This window comes from Heliangelus exortis, chromosome 17 (genome assembly GCF_036169615.1).
Source record: "Heliangelus exortis chromosome 17, bHelExo1.hap1, whole genome shotgun sequence".
In the NCBI taxonomy this organism is placed as follows: Eukaryota; Metazoa; Chordata; class Aves; order Apodiformes; family Trochilidae; genus Heliangelus; species Heliangelus exortis.
The window spans coordinates 6,245,391-6,266,311 of NC_092438.1; the positions used below are offsets into that span (position 1 = coordinate 6,245,391).

General features: G+C 39.6%; 1 protein-coding gene across 4 annotated transcripts in view; it reads left to right on the plus strand.

The window, feature by feature from the left end:
- The first annotated feature begins 806 nt into the window (after window positions 1-806).
- The window catches only part of LMTK2 (lemur tyrosine kinase 2), a 38,932-nt gene continuing 18,817 nt past the window's right edge, over window positions 807-20,921 (plus strand). For 3 of the 4 annotated variants that reach the window (XR_011729190.1, XR_011729189.1, XM_071760444.1), the window contains exons 1-6: window positions 871-1,160; window positions 12,809-12,933; window positions 13,788-13,932; window positions 15,748-15,821; window positions 16,340-16,458; window positions 17,774-17,861. Coding sequence is in view for 2 of the 4 variants with exons in the window: in XM_071760444.1 (XP_071616545.1) it covers window positions 1,010-1,160; window positions 12,809-12,933; window positions 13,788-13,932; window positions 15,748-15,821; window positions 16,340-16,458; window positions 17,774-17,861 (702 nt within the window). In the remaining 2 variants the exon portion in view is untranslated. Of the gene's footprint in view, window positions 1,161-12,808; window positions 12,934-13,787; window positions 13,933-15,747; window positions 15,822-16,339; window positions 16,459-17,773; window positions 17,862-20,921 lie in introns of all 4 variants that reach the window. The other variant, XM_071760443.1, reaches the window with a different exon arrangement.

Sequence of the window (20,921 nt, forward strand, 5' to 3'; positions counted from 1 at the left end):
CAGGCTGCTCAGGGTTCTTGGTGCCAAACCTCACACCCGCCCCGCTCCTCTGCTGCGGCGGAGCAGATGTGACCCGGGCACATCGCAGGGGTACCGGACTGCTCCGGGGACTGCCCAAAAGCCCCAGGGTTTCTGAAGGAACCCAGTTCTGCCTTTCACGTTTTCTCCCGAGTTTTCTCGCTCGGCCCCTGGCACAGAGCTGCGGCTGCACACAAGGGGCAGCTGAACGCCGACTGCCCCGGCCCCGCCCCGGCTCAGTTCCGGGGGAGTCCCCAGGCTCAGGCTGGCCTAGAAACCACCGTCAGCTCGGAAAGGAGGCAAGAGGTTTGGGCCTGTGCTCCCCCATATCAAGGGGGCTGCACAAGGGCCGTGACTCGGGGGGTCTCGGGGGGCCTCAGGGTGCGTCCGCCGCCGCCTTAGCGAGACCCCCGCGGGCACCGCCGCGGCTGCAGGGGGCGCTGCTCCTCCCGCGCATCTTGAGCACCGGCTCAGACGAGCCCCTTCCTGCTGCTCCCGCCCTCGGGAGCGGCGCCGCCCGCCGGTTGGCGGAGCGCACCGTCAATCTGAGGGAAGCTCCGCCCACCTCCCGCGGCCGGGGGGCGGCTCCATTGGCAAACGCGCCCCGCCGTTCTCGCGCCGGAGCCTTCGCTTTCCCGAGCACTCACGGTGCAGAACGATTGGCTGAGCCGAATGTCAATCACGGATTAGCCCCGTCCCAGCCGCTTATCCCGCCTTCTGAGCGCGGAGCGCAGGTTGATTGGCCCGCTGGGCTGTCAATCAGCACCTCACTCCACCTCCTCCCAGTCAGGTAGCCCGGAAGATGGCGGCGGCGGTGGCGTCCGCAGGGGCTGGCGGGGTTTTGTGAGGGGAGCGGGGCCGCGGAGGTCCGATGCCGCGAGAAGCCGCGCCGCGGAGGCGGAAGGCAGCGGCTGGCGCGGGGGCTCGCCGGAGACGCTGAGAACCTCGAGCCCCTCATTCGGCGCCGAGTCTCGGGCCGTGAGCGGAGGGCATGCAGCAGCGCGGGGGGCTCGGTGGGGGTGCCGGGCGGCGGGGGGGTGACCCGCTGCCCTTCGGTGCCCGGCACCCGCTTGGGCTCGTCCTGCGGCTGTCGCTCCTCTTGGGGACCGGCGGGGCGGCTCCTCTTCCGCTAGCAGGTGCAGGTGAGGCGCGGGAGGCGGCGGAGGGAAGCGGGGTGGGGAAGGCGGCTCCGCGCTGGGGCCTGCGGGGGGAGCCTGGGAGGGGGCGGTGGCGGGGGCTCGGCGCGGGGCGCTCCCGCTTGGGGCCCGGAGCTCTGGAGACGCGGGGGCGATGGAGTGAGGGGACTGCGGCTTTCGTACCCCGTGCTGCGGGCAGCGCTCGGCGCTCTCCCCTCGTGAAGGGCACGGCGGGGGGCTGGGGCTCCCCGGCAGGGCTGCGTCCTGTAGGTTACGTCTTGTGCTTGTGGCATCGAGCGGGAATCCCGCTGTGTAGGTACCTCGGTCCCTTTACATCGCACTATGTGCTTGTCCTCTCTGTGTGATTCTCCACATACCTTCGTACTATAGTGGCTCCAGTTCAAGCCTCTACAGACCTTAGTCTGATTTTTCTTTTTCTAATTTTGGCTGTGAATCACCGGGATTCCCGTTCCTGGGTGGAGGCTCCTCAGGGCAGACGGCTCTTCCCTCCTTTCTGGTCTGATTAGCAGGATTGTCCTGCGAGCCCCCCTGGCCCAGTCTCTAAATAGTCGTGTAATTTACATTTATTTGCCTGTTATGTTCGGTAACACACACTTTCTTCCATTTTCTCACTTATTTTCCTGTTTATCTTAAGAACACAAGCTAAAAATGTTTTTCTCTATAGTATGATTTATGACTGGAGTTAGTACTGGTAGTATTAGTACTGATAGGTGACAACCATCTCTTTGATTGTGGAAGGCTTTTTGTATTATATTGGGGCTTGAAAACATAACATGATATTGGGATTGAATTTTTTTAGCTTTGGTTTGAATGCCTGTACTGAGATTAATTTCTAACCAGGAAGCATTGGACAGCTGAAACAGACAATATGTTTGGAGTGGAGGAGGAGCAGTGGGGAGGGAGAGAAGCACAGAGATTAGTTAATTTGGCTGCTCTTCCACAGAAAGTATCAAAAGTGGGAGTGGAACTTCTATTATTTTTGGACCTTTGCCTCTTTCCCAATTTTTTTTTTTTTCCTCAAGAGTCTTTCTGAATTTTTTATAAGTTACACACTCCATCAGCCTTCTTTGAGGTCTTTCTTACATTCTGCAAAAGCAGACTTCTGAAAAAGAGAAAACTCTTGGTCAAATCGGTATTTCCTTTGAGACTAAATTATAGTTTTCCCATTTATTAAATACATGAAGTTTGTCCAGATAATATTAATATATCATCAAACTGTAATGTAAGACAGCAGAATCCATTATCTGTGGAGATCTTTTCCACCTTTGCTGTGTCCTTCTTGACATGCAGCTTTCTATTTGAAGGTATATACCAGAGTGTCTGCATCAAGTGTTCTCTTCTTTTTATTTAAAAATAAAAATTCCTCATTGCTATCAGGACCCTGCTGTGTAACTTACAAAGCTGGGATAAATTCCATGACAGTGGTTAAAAATTTAATTCTCAGAATGAAAAGTTGACTGGAGAAAATGCCAGGAGATAGTATTAAAGTGTTTATTATTGTTATTAAGTCCAAATGAGGTATGTTAAGTTCTCCACTCTTAAAGGAAGTACTTATGATGTTGTAATATTGAAATAGTTATAATAGTTAAGGAAACACTGTAATTTTATATGTTGTCTTTAGTTGTAGTTTTAGCCCAAAGTATGTGTACATGGGATTTTACCTGAAGCTGAGCAAACTGTGCCAAATCCTGCCAAGGAAATCCGGGAAGTAAGCTCCGGGAAATTAAACTTACACTTTGTTATATCTTTGCTCATATTTTAAGAAGCAATGTATTATTCTACTGACAGATATTTAGTATTTAAACCTTTATGCCTCAAGAGGAATCTTCTCTAGTTTCACCAGCACTACTTTTGCTGGGAAGAGTTCTTACTGAATGAAATAATGTGTGCAGATGGGGTCGCGTGCACCTCATTCTTTGTCTGCAGCATCTTGGGTATCATCACTAGACCAGTAACCAGTCAGAAAGCTACAAGGACTTTCTCTCCATTCTTTGAAGAGCTTACCAGTGGATGTCATACTAGGCAGATTTTATAACCTGTGGCTTTATTTTACTGCTTTAAGAATTGTGACTTGTGTTCAAACACAAATTCAGTTGTAAGTGAATTTCTCGTGTATCTCATGAGAGGTTGCTTTGATTTCCTGTATTTGCACTGTCATTTGCTGATGATCTTTGTTTTGGCACTTGGCAGTTTTTGCAGTCCACTGTAACAATATGTAAACTTGTTGTGAAGTTGTAAACTTATTAAGTATTTAATGGTCTTTTCATAATATTTCAGGATCTCACAATTCTTTACCTAGAGAGATGGGTTGCTGCTTTGACAATGGAGAAGCATTTTGATGAGTGTTGCCCTGACCTTTTTCACAGGAAAGATGGGAATCCACAGAAGAAGGAGGAAGGTTCTGTAGTTGTTGTAGTGAACTTCGTGGAGTAGCTCACAGAATATATCCTTAATCAATTAATTTCTTTTTTGGGGAGTAAGCTGGAAACCAGGAAGGGCTGGTGGCAGGTTCTAGAAAGACTGGACTGGATTCCTTTTTCCAGAATGCTCCGTTTTGTGGAACTGCTGTGGAAGAATGCCAGACTGTATGACTGGGGAGCTGTCAAGTTCCTAGAGCCTTGTTTGAGATGTATGATGCCACTCTTTAACTATGACTTCATAGTGTTTGCAGATAAAGGGATGCATTGATGGTGTGTTCTATATTAACCTTGCATTTTTGAGTTTATACTTCTGCACTGCATTTAATTTTCTTTTATTTTCAACAATAAGGAGGGGAGGTTAAGGAAAGAAAGGCTTTTACTGTTCCCCATGCAGGATTCATGGTAATTATTGTAGAATATAGGAAAAATAAGGTGTTGAAGATGGTATTAGCTAAAAATGCTTTGATCAGTTTTAATTTATTCTGTGAATGGAAAAGGATTCTGATATGTGCTGTGATAGTTCTGAATTAAAAGTTTCACTTTATACTGGAGGTTAGGGCTAGGGGCAGGTCTACTCGAAAGTAGTTCACAGAATGGAGTACTGTAGCTATTTCGAGGCTTATGGAGGTTTAGTAATTTTACCTAAATGCATCAGGCTAAGATGATTTCTACCTGTGTGGCTGAAGTAAGGGCATCTGGGAATGACTCTTCAGCAGCAGTATTTTGCAGCCAAACATAGTGCATTATCATCTGACATGTCTGCTTTACTGTGCTAAAGCTTTACATTGACATTTAGGCTTTCTGTTCTTCTGATTTGGATTTCCATACTTGACCTTAATTCAGCTGCTTCTCCAAGAAAACTGAGAGTCTGAATCAAGGGTATGTTGTAATGTCAGACAAAGTATTGTCATCTCTGTGCTATATGAAGTATTTGCAAATACAAAGTAACAGGGACTCAAAAAATATTCTTTCTTTCCTGTAAAACTTGAATAGGTGGTAGACTTCTTAGCAGGTGTGTTCAGTTTTACATTTGTTATGAATTATGTACTCTATTCAGTTGAACTGTTGCAGCTGCACTAGTGCCTTGTTCATTTTTGGTTTGTGCTGAGTGTCTCAGTCTTGGGAGTGTCTCTGAGTGTCTCTCCTGGACCAGCTGAATTTTGTGGCAGAGAGACCTTGCTGATGAGCTTGGTCATGTGCAGTCCAGGAGAAGACACTTAGAAAATGGCGTGTTATATCCACAGATCTACACCTTGAGTATCTAGATTCATGCAGCTATATGTAGTATTTTCAGCTGTATATATGTGTATATATGTATATACATTTGGAAGATTGTTGCTTTCCAGTTGCTTTGGCTTTATTTTTCACTCGGAGTTCTGTCAGACTGGAGCCCAATTGTGGTTGTAGCCTGTGGTTTGGTACAGTACAAAATGTATGTGACACTTGCAGGTAGGAAGAAAGGCAACTTTTTAATTATATGGAAGTCACTCATTTGTAATTCGCTTGAAGTTAAAAATGTGGAGATTTTAATTAGTGGTATGTACTTTTCTTGGGAGTGATATATCCTTTCTCACCCTTCAAGTATTACACTTCTCCCTGTATTTCCTTTACTAGCTGCTGTCCCAGACACAGCTAGAGCTGCTGTTGTCTTTTATCTTTTGTTTCCATCTGCGAGTTTCTGACTCTGAGGTAAGAAGCCAACCCTGACTCCTTGACCTGCAGGGATGTTCCATACAAGGCTGTGTTCACAGGCTTGGTCTGCTTTCCCTGCCTCTGGCTGTAAAGTGTCTGGACTGTGCTACAACTAGAGCAGTCCTTATAGGAAGAGATATTTTTTGAGTTAATTTCTCACATCTTAAATGCTTGTGTGTATTACACAGTTCCTCAGGTGTCATAGCAGCATATTAAGATAGCACTGATCAGAGACATTCTAAAGGTTTGTTGTCATAGCATCAGGCACAAGGCCCATCAGTTAGTGCTGATCTTACCTCAGATCCTGTGTAAAAAAAGGAGTTTGTGTTGCATTGTGAGATCTAGTTTTGTGTTAGAAAAGCCCAGAAGGCAAGGTTATATTTTGGGGGGATACTGAAAAACTGTCAGGCAGATTGGAAGAGAATTAATTTTTATATTAAAAATTAATATAAATGCAGCAGGACATATATATATATATATATATATATATATGCAGCAGGACAGCATATGAAGTACTGGAGTCTTCCTTAGATTTTATTTTGGGTTTGCCTTTCCATTTGGTGTGTGAATCTAGTATCTGGAGCTTGATATAGTTCTTACAATTTACCATAGCTTAGATGATTTTATTGCTTTGCATAGGCCCTTTGTTTTCACTGTACTGCTGTTGCAAAAGGCCTTGAGCAATGTCAGTGTACTGAAACATTTTGAACCACTTCTATAATCAGAAACATACAAAATGTGTCAGGAGAGCTGTTTCAGTCTACCTGTGTAGTTCAGACACAACCTGTAGCAAGGTGTTGTCCAACAAAGAGCTTAGGCAGGGTGATGGTGTGGAGCAACCTGTCAGTGAAGTGTCTGCTGAGGGAGTTTGGGTGGGAAATGCTGGTACAAAGTAACACACTGTCCAACACTACTACACTTAAAGGGTTTCTTAGTGGCAAGGAAATATCCCTGGCCTGACTTAACAGTGGCGTGACTTCTTTAGGGCTATCTTTGCACCATGAGTCTTGGTATGAAAGGTATAAAAAATTTGTCAGCAGGCTTTTGAGTGCTGGCTTGTAAGCTTTGAACCTGCAGACCAGATCCAGATCTCCCATTCTATAGCCTGTTCTTCTTCCCAGGGATCTTCCAGCTATAAATAGGGCTGAGAAACAGAACCTAATAAGCTATTTTGGCAAATGCTACTTCTTGCTTTCTTTCCCAAATTGCTTAACTCAGTTGTACATTTGAGTTGGAGATGCATTTTCTGAAAAATCTATAATCTTCTCATCCATCTGTAAATGATGGTGGTCTACCCAGTTCAATAAGTAAATAAATCTACAAATCTACAACTCCTCTGCCTCACTTCTGGAGAAATGGTTAGCAGGTGGAAACATACTATGCTTGAGCATGAATTAACTGTCAAACCCAGCATCTAGCAGTATAGAATAAAGTGTCCTCTGCAGAACTTATATATGCTTAAGAATTACATGGTACCTTTGCACAAGAATAATGCTACCCAGATTTTCCAGAAGCATTCCCATGAAGATATAGGATACATGATTATTTAAGATGTATATTTTTTACCTTGTCTTCAGATGCCTTTTTGCAAACATTGAGATTCTAACACTGAAGCTTCAAACAGATCTTGCTCTGTAAACATTTGAAATACGAGCCTATATTTAGGCCTTATTAAAATTGAGCAGCATGCTGTTGTGTGAGTAATTCTTTGACATTACTAGGGAGGCTTTAGGGTAATGGAATAAGCACAGAAATATAAAACTAATCCCAGCTCACAGCTTTTCTAGTTACTAACTGTTCAGCCAAGGCTCAGGCTGGGACAGGTGTGCAGAAAAAATGAGGATCCTGAGCTGTGTTGTTCTGAGGGTGCTGTTCAATCCAGAATTGCCCCAGATATTTCTGCCTTAGAGTATGTAACCTGTGCCATCCTGAGGTACAAAGACAGCTTAAACAGCTGTAGAATACCATGTGAAGCACACTGTAAAAGTATTTAGAGGGACCATGGGATTTGGCTTGGTTTGCAGAGTGGACATGTTGTTTTTCTAAGGACAAACGGTAGGACTCGGATAATTTGCCAAGAATTGTGAACATAGAGTTACATAGCCAGTTGTGATACGAAATAGCTAATATTTCTTCCTGAAATTACTGTAACTTGTTGCATAGGACAGTAATGACTGTAATGATTTAAGGGTCTTGTGTCCACAAAACACACTTAACTATGGATCTGGCTTTTGTCCCTGCAGAACTAAATCAGAACACAGGGTGGGTTGGTGGACTGCATCATAATTCTTTACTGCTTAATGGTGAAAAACTGAAGATTTCAGAAAGTAAATAAATGTAGGATAAACCCTTTGTGAGGAAAAGAATTATCTGAATCTGACTTGTGAAGAACTGGGTAGGAGGTGAGAACACTTTCTGGCTTAATTGCTAGCATAGAAGAGAATGACAGCATTACTTAGGAGAGTTGGCATAGCTTTAAAAATAATATTTATCAAACTCACTCTATATTAGGGTGATATTACACTTCCTAGTCTGGTTATGTTCATATCTGTCAAGCACAGAGTAAGTAAATTGGTCAAGTTTATGAAAGATACTGTGGAAGTAGTTAGGGAGTGAAGTCTGATTTGGTCACTCAGTAGTGTGTTCAAGGCTCAGTTCACTATGATATAATTTGAGGGTGTCTAAGAGACAGTTGAAGTGACTGTGGCTGCTGTCATGCTAGATTTGTGCTGAAAATAGTTATAGCTATTAGTGCAGAGCTGCCATTTATATAGCTGCTCCAGAGAGAAAAGAGGCTCTTGCTTATGCAGTAGGACTTGTCGCATAGCAACTACTGTGCTGAAAGCTTAAAATCAGATGCTCCCTTGAAGTTCACTGTGCCCTAATAATGCTTAATTTATCTGGGCCTTGCACTGCCTTTATCTCAGTAGTCAATGTCTTTTATTAATGTACTCAGTAATATCTGTACATTTACTTTACTTTTTTTCCCCGAGTTTAGAACTCTGTGATATCCTACATTTTTTAGCCCAATTTCTTGAAGGTTGATGCCCTAATAATGTGATCAGTCACATTGAGCCAAAATTGAGTCAGAGTTTGCATGTCCTGGCCTTCATAATCCATTGGTATGAGAGAGGCAGAGCTGCCATCCCTCACAGGGACAGCAGTCACTTCCTGTCCTGCTCCTCTCTGGTGGCTGGCAAGTGAACATGGGTGGACCCTGTGGCTAGGTGACATGCCTGTTGTTCCTAATTAATGGTAGTAAAGGAAGTCACGGGTGTATTTGAGAGTATTGTGGGCAGACTGCAAAACTGGATGGAAAAGGAAACCAGTTCTCAAAAGAAACTTTTGTCATTGCATTTATAGTTGTTGAACTTTCTTATGAAGAAAGTAGACTTGAAAGAAACATAGAGAATCCTGGCCTATATAAGTTGCTTTGAAATACACTTTGAAAATTACATTTTCCCACCCCTTGAAACTTTCTAATACATACTGAAGTATATGTTTTCATGGCTATCCTGAGAATGCCAGCATAATTTATCATGATTGTTTTTCCAGTGAGCATGTTCATATACCTGCCTGTATACAGGGCCTGACTTCAAATGTGCTGTACTTGAATTTAGCCTGGTGTAAAACTTGCTTGTGAAATGACAGTCTTCAGAAGTGCTTGAGAATCTGCTTCAATACCTGCTAATTAAGTAACTACCACAGCCAAGGCTTGGAATTGTTTGTGGTACTGTGTACTTTTTTGGAGTTGGTAAATAGCAGCATAAAATCAGTATTTTAAACTGAGGCTTTGAAAAAAGACCTTATTTTCTGTGTTAACAATTTGGGATCATCTAGATGCCATTTTGAGATGGAACATTTAGTAGCACAGAGTTCTTTGTAAAGCATGATGTTGTGTTATCCATGCAGTAACACAGATAGTAACACAGACACTGCATCTACTGCTTATTTTAATATAGTAGTGATGTAATCCAGGCCTCTTCCTCCTGCTTAAATAGTCTGGGTATAGCAGGCCAAGGTAGTCTCTAGGCTGTTTGTATTAACTGACAAGCAGTGTTAAGTTGTTGGCATTTTCTATATCGTGTTGTTTGGATCTGTTTTGCAGTTTTTTTTCTAAAGAAAAGCTTTTAATCTCTGGATGGTACAAAGATGTAGTAGACCACTACTGTGTAGGGTTATGTTAAATAAAGTAGGTTTTTAAACTGAGGTGGTGTGCTGAGTAAATTTACAAAGTTCTCTACTTTTAGAATCTTTCATGTTATGTTTTGCATTTGTTATGAAATTGAGAGTTATATTTATTGCATTTTATCTAGGTTTAGATGAAAATGAATTAATTTTACAATGTATTTTAACAGGGTTTTTGTTAAAGAAAACTGTTTTCAGTAGCAACTAGATGAAATGATCCTCTGTGTTCAGTTGAATGGATTTCCTTCTAGTTGTTTTTTTGGTCAGGATCTTGTAGTAACTTGCTACCATTCCTTCCTGTTTTCACAACTTAGAATCAAGAAGAGTTATTAAACATCTACGTTTTCAGTTCTGAGTAATCTTCCTAAGCTCCAGTGAATTAATAATTGGATGGAAATGGTTGAAAAATGCAAGAGGTTACACTGCAGCAGATTCTTCAGCACTTTGTCAGTCACTTCTTCCAATACTTAAATCAGTGACTTCCATCACTGAGTAGGTATTTATGCAATCTATTAAAATAACCTCACTTATAATAAATTTTGGCCCAGCTATGGGTTGCCATTATTTAATACTTAACATTACATTTATTTTTAAAAAATGCAAATTACAATACCACTTATTGGTGGGTATATGAGAGATTTCAAATTTTATCCAAACAGGAATGGATTCTGCAAATCTTAGTGGCTTTTATGTCTATGAGTCACCTGAAAGCTATTCTGTAGGTGTTGCAGAAACTTGCCCATGTTAATTGGTGTTTTTCTTGAATTGAAGTATCTTTCTATAACTGAAATTTGTCTTGTGCTTTTGGAAGTTTAAATTACTTCCATCTTATTAATGGTTAGCTGCCTTTTCAAAGGTGATCTTTGCTTTCCTTCCTTTTGAAACTTCTTTACTTTCTACATTTAATTTTTGCTGTTCACACACTTTCCTAGGGAATTATAAAAGGTCTTTAAGGCTAGGAAGTAACGCAATGAAAAGCATAATTTAATTTTCTGTATTAATTCCAGGATACTTAGGGGAGATGCTTACATTATGGGAAAGAGTGTGACTTGCATAAAGCACATATCTTGATGAATATGCAGTTTTCTTTAGAGGAATTCCCACTAAAATGTGTTGTTTTCATATAATGTAGCTAAATATACATGCAGTGTGTCCAACATGAACCATAAATGCAAATTATGGTCCTTAGTGTTCATTAGGTCTCATTTTGAGTTAAATAAACCAGAAAACTGGTACAACACAACCAGGAGCTTGAATCCTGTTGGCTGTGTTTGCTGTGATAACTTGCAACTTTCAGGGGGGTCAAATGTGGGATCCTAAGATGGGGTGAGCATGGTAACGTTTGTGTAATTGTGTGTCAGGGTCAGGCTGCTGTAGTTGTGATAGTCCAAGGGCAGAGGTGAGAAGCTTGTAGGTAGAGGTAACACCTTGTCCAAGAGCAGCCAATAGAATCACAGTAGATGTAGGTTTGGGTGCACAGGTCTCTGGTCAGGTCTTAAGAAGAAGCAGGAAGATTGAAAGCAGTAAAGCAAATTTTGAAGAATTGAACCAGCTTGTGGTAGAGGCTGCTCAAAAAGAGCATCTAGAACATGAGATTGAATTTGGAGCAGGGGAAGATGCTAATGAGAAGTGATAGTGCTTATCTCCTGTGGGGACCAGGGAGATTGTAAAATTTGTGCTAGCCATTTGGGAACAAAAAGGATACAGTGTACCATAAACAAAATAAAAGTTTGATCTTTTTTTAATGTTTTATACAATTGACAGCTGAGGTTCTTTATGCCTCCCTCTTCATGATCTGGTCTGAGGTTGGTCTTCAGGTAGTCTTCTAAGATGTGCTAGTAATGCATTCTGTGAGTAACAGCTCACACACTTGGTGTCCAAGGTCGTTATGTAGTGATTTACTTTTGCTTGGCAAACTTTCTCAAAGACATCAAGAACGCTGGATGAGACATTCTGAGGGGCTCAGGGGTAGATCTACTAGAGGAAAAGATGTATTGTAGTAATAGCCACGTGTTCCTGGATGTTTATTAGGGACAATCTTCTTCTGTTTAATAGGTGGTCTTTATTGAATTGACGTGTTGTTTTGTGGTGTTTGTTTTTTTCGTTTTTTTTTTTTTGTTTGTTTGTTGTTTTTTTTTTTGTTTTTTTTTTGGGGGGGTTTTTTTTTTTGAGGAAGTTGGTGGTGAAGGCAAGGAAGTTGTTTGGAAATTATGTGGGATGACTTTGGAAATATGTCTATAATTTAATTAGTAATATCTGGTAACATAAATATGTTTACTTTTTTGTAGTAAAGCTACCTTTTATCATTTGGTTTCAGCTAGAAGTTCAAAGGAATCTCTTATCTAAAGCTATATTACCTCTGTGTGTGTGTGTTTACAGTATTTTAGCTAATGACTTTACAAAATGCTTGTACTTGTGGTTTGGGTAATTTTCAGTCTATTTAATAAGATTACTGAACATCTAAAGGAAGTAAACATAATTCAGCTGTTATCTTCCCCTTTTTTCTCGCTGATGCTTACAAGTGGAAAAAATACCGTGGTGTTTTGTGGAAGACTTGATTTAAATTAATTTATACTGTTCTGTTGAAAGCCCTTTTCAGAGATTTTTTTTTTTTTTCCTCTTCAGAATTTTGATTAGAAGGTAGTGAGTAGCCTTGCATCCTGGTTGATCTGATACATAATATCTACAGATGGAATATTCATGTTCTCTAGTGAGGTTAGAATGGCAGAGCTATTGTAGAAACTAGGAGCAGTATTGCTTGTTTGAAAGCTTTCCTTTTTTGCTTAACTTTTTATAATATTTCTAATGTACTTTCAAGAGATCACATTTTCTGCACAATATGCTAACACCTTTAAAGCAGTATTTTTGATTTTTTGATTTTGATTATATCAGTTTACTCTTTACATGTAATTAAAAATAATAAATACTCTCACAGTGTTCTGTGGAAAATAAGGAAAAGCTTTAGCTGTGGGAAATGTCTTCACAAAGACCAAATTTCTACTGCCTGTATTTTTGATACTTATGTAAATTTGTTGACTTAAACTGAAACCTGAGGCTTGGGGCTATCTCTGTGCATCACCTACTTCAGTAAATTGTCCTGGCTGTGGCCTCTTTGGTTACTAAGACCAGATGATGCAGGCAGGTGGTAGAGCATAGATACCATGTACCAGTGTGTCCTTTCTGTTCATTTTCCTCTTATTTTTTACCATATGCACGGAGTTAAATGTTCAAGTTCCACTTTTTAGAGTAAATGCAGCTGGATATTATGTTTTGAAGGATCTTTTAAAAATCATAAATGTATCTTTTTAATACTGTATATATGTTTACTTCTAGGAGAAGAAGCTACAGCTGAAGTTTCTTCATCTTTTGTGATTCTGTCTATATGTATTCTATTAGTACTGGTAATACTGCTGGTAAACTGTGTCTCCTGCTGTAAAGACCCTGAGATAGATTTCAAGGTAAGCATTGGAAGTTACAAGTGTACACACAAGTGGTATTCTTAGCTGAGTTCTGATATTCAGAAGACTTATTTCATTAATTGTGGTAATACTTTGCAGTTTTTAGCACTTCATTGTCACTGTATTATATTCTATTTTCTGAAATCTGGCCAGCAACTGGATTTCTATGTGCTCTGAAATCTCACTGCGATTTTTTTTTTAAGTACTTGGTCTGTGCTTCAGTAAGGATGTTTAATGTCTTTTCAAAATCATTACTGGCTATTTGGAGCAGTAGTAAAAGTATAGCCTTGAGACAGTTTTGCTGTTTATTAAATGAAAGAATCTTTTTGTTGTTTTTCTCTGTATTCTTTTCATTATTTTCTTTTTTTAGTTTGCTGATGGGATTTAAGACATTCCTTTCAATTAAGAATACTGAGATAACACAGCCACTGTAACAAAACTCTTGGGAGAAGTTATCACAGAATGGTTACTTTTGGAACATCATTTATTGGTGTTCCTAAAACTGAGTTTTGCTCTCATTTCTAAATGGAGAATGTTTGGCCTTGGCAGTTCATGGTAATTCATTCAAAGCCAGGCATAGTATTTAAAGGTAAAAACCAAAAACTCCAGTCAAACAAAAAGCCCAAACAAATCAAGCCCCCCATGCTTGTTAAAAGCAGTATACTTGATACTTCAGTATCCTTAAATAATAAGTTGAAAATAAGGAACAGAAAGCTAAGTCTGAGAGTGTTAAAAAAAAATAAATCTTCCTTAACATTGCTCATTCAAACTAAAAGGAATATCTTCATGCTAATTTTAGGGCAACAATCAGCTTAGTTAGTAAGGTTTTGTTGTTTTATTTTGGGTTTCCCCAGGAATTTGAAGATAACTTCGATGATGAAATAGATTTTACACCTCCAGCAGAAGATACTCCATCTATTCAGTCTCCAGCAGAAGTGTTCACTCTTTCAGTTCCCAATATTTCTTTACCAACTCCCTCCCAGTATCCATCTCGTACAGGTAAAATACAGGTCATTATGAAAAAGCAAAATTAAGCAATTTCAGTGTCAAAATGGAGTGTAAATTATAAAATGTTAACTAATGGCTGGGTGCCCCACAAGGTAGCTTAAGATAATGAAACTAGCTTGAAAAAACCTCTCTAGGATACCTTCATAATGCTTCTATAACAGCATTTGAAGTATGTTAGTGACTTCTGCTCTTTAGTGGTTTTTCTTCATGGCTAAGCTGTCATTATATTTTAGCCATTGGCCTTAAATGGAAGCAAGAGTGAACCTAAGATTCCTGACAGCAGTGCTACTGTTTTGGCTGCATTGCTTTCTTGATATCACTGTAGACTTATGCTGTAAACGTGATGCTGGTAAGACAGAGCATTGGATTTCTTTGTGCAAAAAGTTTTTTAATGTATTCCTTAAAATTTTTTAAAAGGAATTGTAAGCATCTTAAATATTGCAAGTATAGTTTATCACAAAGTAGATGTCTCATAATACTTCACATATAATTTATACCTCGTGTTTTATCATTAGATTCTCAGGGAAGTTTCTATGAAAGCTTCTGTACCTACAGATTCCAAGAAACTGTTAGTGTGCCTTTAATACAAAAGAAATATTACTCCTCAGTGTTTTAATGAGTGAGAGAGAGTTATCTGTAAAAAATTTAGTCAGCTTTAGTACAGTAAAGTAATACTGGTGTAAACATTGTCTATGGAAGTAAAAATGTGGTCTGGAATTCTCAGTCAGACAGGTGGCAACGGTGGAAAGTTTTAGTGTACATCTGCTTATTAGTGTTCCTAACCAATTAGGTATCAGAGGGATAAACATGACTGAATCTCTTCTAGGGTATAGAGTCTTCTAACATCTGGGTCTTGTATTCTATCTTTTCCTTCTCTGGGCTCTTTACATGAAGTATTTTTAGTCAGAAGATGTCCTTCCAGATGGCAGCTATAAGTAGGGCAGTTGGGCTGAGGAGTAAAGCAGTCAAACTCTCTTAAAACAGTAACTCTCTATTTAACTATAAATGTTAAGATGTAGAAGCAATGAATATTGTCCTGGGTTTTCTACTCCTCTTTATATAGGAAGCTCTTGTAAGTTGTTTGAAGTGTAAGCTGATGAAGTGTCTAGAGAGCAAGCATTTTGAGAAGCATCTGAGAGAACTGGGGTTATTTAGTCTGAAGAAGAAGAGGCTGAGGGGAGACCTTACTACTCTCTATAACTACCTGAAAGGAAGTTGAAGTGAGGTAGATGTTGGTCTCTTCTCCCAGGTAATGGACAATAGAACAAGAGGAAATGGTCACAGGTTGTTCCAGAGGAAGTTTAGGTTGGATATTAGGAAAAATTTCATTACTGAAAGGGTTGCCAGGCACTGGAGCAGACTGCTCAGGGCAGTGGTTGAGTCACCATACCTGGAGACATCTAAATGACATGTAGGGGTCATGGTTTAATGGTAGACTTGGCAGTGTTAGGCTTATGGGTGGACTCAGTGGTCTTTTTCATCCTAAACAATTGTATGATTCTGTGGTTTGCTTTATCCAACTACAGGAGTTCATTTAGAATTCAGCCTTTTTGCTTTCTTACTGAATCTATTAAAAAATGAAAATTTTATATTTCATAAGAAGAATGACTGGTTTTATAGGGGATATATTCTGGAATGTTGTCTAGATGTTTAGAAGCTGGAGCTGAGAAAAATTTCTCTTGAGTTCTGTTGTCACAGTATTACTTTGATACTTGATGAATGCCTAACAAGGTTTTGCTGCTCAGTCTGAAAGTATAGGAGTAACTGGCTTGGTACATGTGACATTTATTTCATTGTGTATGACAGATGGATCAAAGTCTCAAGTTGCACGTCAGAGTCTAAACTACATCCAGGAAATTGGAAATGGCTGGTTTGGAAAGGTGAGATTTTTTTTTTTTAAATACTGTACTGCAGTTTGTGTCTTATTGCTAGCTAACCAGGCTACTGTATTTCCTCTGACGTATACTCTCAGTGGAAAAAAATAGTAATAGCATAAAAAAACCTGAAATTGAAATTAGAAGTTTTCTTGTATGCACTTTTTAGATATAATCAAAGTGCTAATCACTGTATTTTTAATTTATGTGTAGTTTCTTACCAGGTAGATGTTCTACTTATGTGGATTTGAATTTCTTACCTGTTATTGCCAGTTATTTCTAGGAAAAATTAAGTCTTCACTATAAAGCATGTTTTCTGCAAATCATTTAGTAGATCAGTTGTCAAGATATATTAAGTAGGAGTGTTTAGTTATCAAAAATCTGCATGCATTGGCAAAAAGAGCTAAAAACTCTTGCAGCATATTTTTAGTTCTTGCTTGTTTTTTTCAGGATAACTCAAGGGCTTTCCCCCTTTCCTCTCCTCCCCCATCCCCCAGATTAAATATGCATTTCTTTTTTTTCAGGTTCTGCTTGGAGAGATCTACACAGGCACTAGTGTTGCAAGGGTAGTAGTGAAGGAGTTAAAGGCAAGTGCAGGTCCCAAGGAGCAAGAACAGTTTTTAAGAAACGGAGAACCATACTAGTAAGTAATATTTCAGAGATTGTTTAACTTAAGCACTTTATACTGCTGCATTCTTTTGTTCAGTGTTAATGTCTCTAATTGCTTTCCCTTATAGCTGAAATGCATGTCTTTAAAAAGTGAAATACAGGCAATCCAAAGGGAGCTAAAGTTGAACTTACTTCTTAAATGTGTTTTGGTAGTTACTCTTCATGTGCTGGAAAGCACACTTGATTTGGTTTATCAGAATCTCTTCTGCAGCTTTTGGAACAAACTGTTAGCTGATGGGGCTAACTGACCTGATACCTAATTACTTGCCTCTGAGAATTGAGTTATGACTTGGCTTTCCTGTTAGAAGCAAGGGAACTGGCAACATTTTGCCTGCTCTCAGATACATAATTAATTTCATTCAAGTTCTCTTTTTCAAAAAACTATATGCAACATAGTGATGAAAACTTTGGGTAGCTCACAAGCTACCCCAGAATTACACTAACTTCAGTCCTCTAGTACTGTACTTCTGAGAACTTATTGATCTAACTGGAAATGTCAATAAAACAGGATTATATGGTGTCTTTTCCTCTGTGTTATGCTTGGAGGATACTCTCATCTAGGAGCTTTGCATATTTGAAAGGTATTTGGTATATTAAAGGGAGTGTAATTTTGGGGAATAATGAAAGTTCTCTGACCTAGCTGCCACAAATGTTGATGGCTTATATAGGTGGCTGAAAAACCTTATTGCAGTCTGCTAGACATACCTCAGCTTGCCTGAATATGTTCTGAGTGGTCATAGAGAGCCTTCTAGTCTTACTGCTGTCTAAAATCCTAGATCCTTTTGCATTTAGGCTTAAATCATTGGCATTTTTTTATAATAAAAAGAAATCTTATGCCTTCTGCTGCATTGGCAGAAGTTGAACTTTGAAGCAATTTAGAAAAAGTAACTGGTCTGGCTGGGTACTAACCTGGATAAAAGATCCAAGTTAAGATAAAATGATCTTTTAGCCAGATCATTTTCTTGATGTAGTTCACAAACCAGTTGCATGCACTTATTTTTGGTATAAGGGATGGTGGGAGGATGGGTGTGACTTACTTGAGGCACTGTTGGCTTTTGTGGTTTTGAGATCCTCTGAGTTTCAGCTGCTATCAGTGCTATGCTGCAGAAATACCATTTGCACCTTTATATGTCTCTTGTATCTCTGTCTTTGGATGCTTGGTACTTTCTGTTCATACCATTCTCCCATGTTATTTGTTGAAACTTTTGGTAGGGACTTCAGTGTATTGAATTATACTGTAAATAATATATGCTGTGATTTTCTGGCTTTAACTGTATTTTTCCCTCCAGCATTCTTCAACATCCAAATGTTCTCCAGTGTATTGGGCAATGTGTGGAAGCCATTCCTTATCTCCTAGTTTTTGAGTTCTGTGACTTGGTAAGTGCACTTATACAGAAGTCCATAGTTGTTTTTGCACTGCTGTAGATGGTGTGTACTTCATTTACTGCCCTTCACCTGTGAAATTACTCTTTCTTTCTAGGAGTTTTTTTGAATAACTGGAATTTCAGAAGACAGGCTGTTTTTTTGTTTGTTTATAGACAGACTACAAGTGTAAATTTGTGTTTATATTCTTTTCAGCTAATCATGGAAATTCTGGCTGCCTGTGAAGTGTTCTGAAGAGGGAAATAGCTGTTCTTTCTTTGATAAGAGAATTACTGGTCTCTTTCGGTCTGGAACAAGGAGCATGGAGGGGAAAAGAGATCATAGAATCTTTTTATTGCAGTCCAGTATCACATGCCACATGCTCACATCACATCCTAAATTCTGTGTGCTGCCTGTGCAACCTTAATGTGCTTTTATTACCACTTCTAGGGAAACATTAATCATGAGAAGAATTTCCTCCCTTTTGCCTCCCCACCTTCAGAATGCCCAAGTTTTATCCATGCTGTGCATCTTCGGGCTCAAATGCAATGGTGGACTCACTTGCAGAATCTGTGATATATCTTCTAATAGCTGGAATTTTCAGTAGCATCCTATCATCCTGTTGTCTTCCTGTGTTCTTCTTCTCACTCCTTCCTTATCCTTCTTTCTTTCCCTGCCCCAAGCAACTGCCTTTTTGTGCTTCCTGAACAACATAAATGCTGAGAGTACTGTGAAGGGTACTTTCACTGCTTTCTGCTCTGCTGTTAGTGTTGCAAAGGCCACTGGAAATGGGAAGGAGAGTTGCACAAAAACATTGCTCAGCCACTGCATTCCTGGGCATGCATTAGAATTTACATGAATGTTGTGAGAAAGGAGCTCTGTGAATTTATAGAAACTTTTGAACTGTACCCAGTATACACAGAGTCTTCAGAGACTAAAATTTGGATATGGCTATGGACCCATGGTCTGGAAAGAGGTGAATTGCTTTATTGTAGCATAACACAGTATTCAAAACAAACAAATGTGGGGCTCCATGTGTCTGTCTGAACGTTGGCTCAGTAGCTGCTTTTGAAGTTTGAAGATACCATTTAAAATTGAATATATTGAAAAATGGCAAGAGAAGTGAACTCAGAAGTACACAGATATTGTGAAGAAAAAGTCTCTCAGAAGTAAGATAGTTTGCATTTATAACTTTTTGCAAGATCCTTTTTTGCCAGCTTCACTACTACAGAATTTTCCTTGAAACACAGTTACATCAGTTACAGAAATATCAGTTAATCTGTGACCTGAAATAACCTTATTACTCATTATTGGTCTTTTGCTCAAATTTATTATCTGTGGTAAATTAATGAAGCATAAGTGCTGATAAAATAGTTCTTTCTAAATGGAAGAAGTGCCTAAATTTTGAGTGACTGATCAAAGCATCTGCTTCTGCTAAGAATTAAAAAGTAGTTGCCTAAGGTTAACAAGATGGTGTTTTTTCGTAATTTTTCAATATAGAAAAAAAAGACTTCTTAACAATTTTTAAACCTGCTACTCAAATTGGAGATTCTTTAAAAAAGACCCCTGAAAGAAAATTTCATTTTATGGAGTCTAACAGATAGACATCCAAATCAGATTTATTTGCTGCCATGTTTTTAAATAGTTATTCTATTTAATCCAAATTTGAATTTTAAGATGGAGTAACTTTTAAAGATGTCCTACTTTTACCTATATGGGAAAGAAATGATATCCTGATGTTTAATGCCAGAAATTGTCATGATCCTGCACAGTAATCTGGAAAGGATTTTACTTAAAGGGGATAAAATAGATTTTCCCTTTAAGTCTGGGTGCAGTAAGCTTGACAGCCAAAAGTGATAGTTTTATAAATTTACATGTGTTTAGGTAATTTCATTGGAATGGAAAATAAATGTTTCTTCTGGTTCCTATTCTGCGTGAACTAAGACTCATTTTTAGAAAATTTTATAGTGAGTTAAACATTACTTTCATATGGAAGGTCTGGCTTACTTGAAGAGTTCTTACTTGGTAGAGCTGAGTGTCTCCTGGAGTTCATGGTGCTGGGCAGACAAAGCAGTGTTCACTTGAATAGTTTTACTCTGATGTTGAGACAAGTGCAGTAACTTATCTGAGTGTCACTGTATGTCACTAATTCTTGATGTAGTCCCAGGGCTTAGTGTGGGAAGTAGCAATATTGTAGTGAGGGGAAAGACCTGAAGAAGGGAAAAATGTGGAGGAAGCCAGATGGCACCATTTGGAATAGAAGGTCTGGCTAGATAGCTTTTTTTAGTAAACAGGTTTTTTGTGGAGTGTCAGTAGGCTGGTATTCTAGAAGATGCTTTTTATCACTGTGTCTGGGATGTCAGTTACTTGGATTTTTCAGGCTTTTACTAAGAGATCTTGAAAGCTGGTAGCTTCTTTTGTACTGTGTTTGCTGCAATTGGGTAAATCAGGGAGTTGGGGGGTTATGGAACTGCTTCCAAAATGCAAGAGTGATTTTTCATCAGAAAGATGACAGAAAGCAGACACTGAAGTGACTGACTTAAGGTTCTGGTGTCTGTGGTGAACTATATTTTGTTCAAATGGGAAAGCAGTAGGATAATGCAATGCTAAAGGTCTTTACCTTGTGTTGCTGGTAACCCCTTGCACTTACATGATGAATTGATGGTTAAAATAGGAGATGACAAATATGTCAAACTGTGTTGGGTAGGAAGTTAAAATGTGTTTATGATGAGTTCTTTTGAGGCTCTCTCAGCAATGTGGACCTCATTTTGCCAGTCTGGCATATTGAGTAACAAAAAAATGTGGCTGTTCTACTGACCAGCACAAGCTAGAGGGTATGGTAGTGGCTTTCTGTGCACTCCTTTGTAGTTTATCACAGCATGTGTCCCCTTTTTGCAACTTCTCTTACTGGCATTTTTAGTCTTTTTAGGGACACTTGACCTTGTCTTGGCTGCTCAGGCAGCCCTGTTGGATTATCAGTTCCCAGGCTCCTTGGCACTGACAGGTCTTGATCAGAGGTGCTGGTAACTATAGTGGAGAGATAGCTGAGCTAACTATCACAGTAGCAGTGTCATG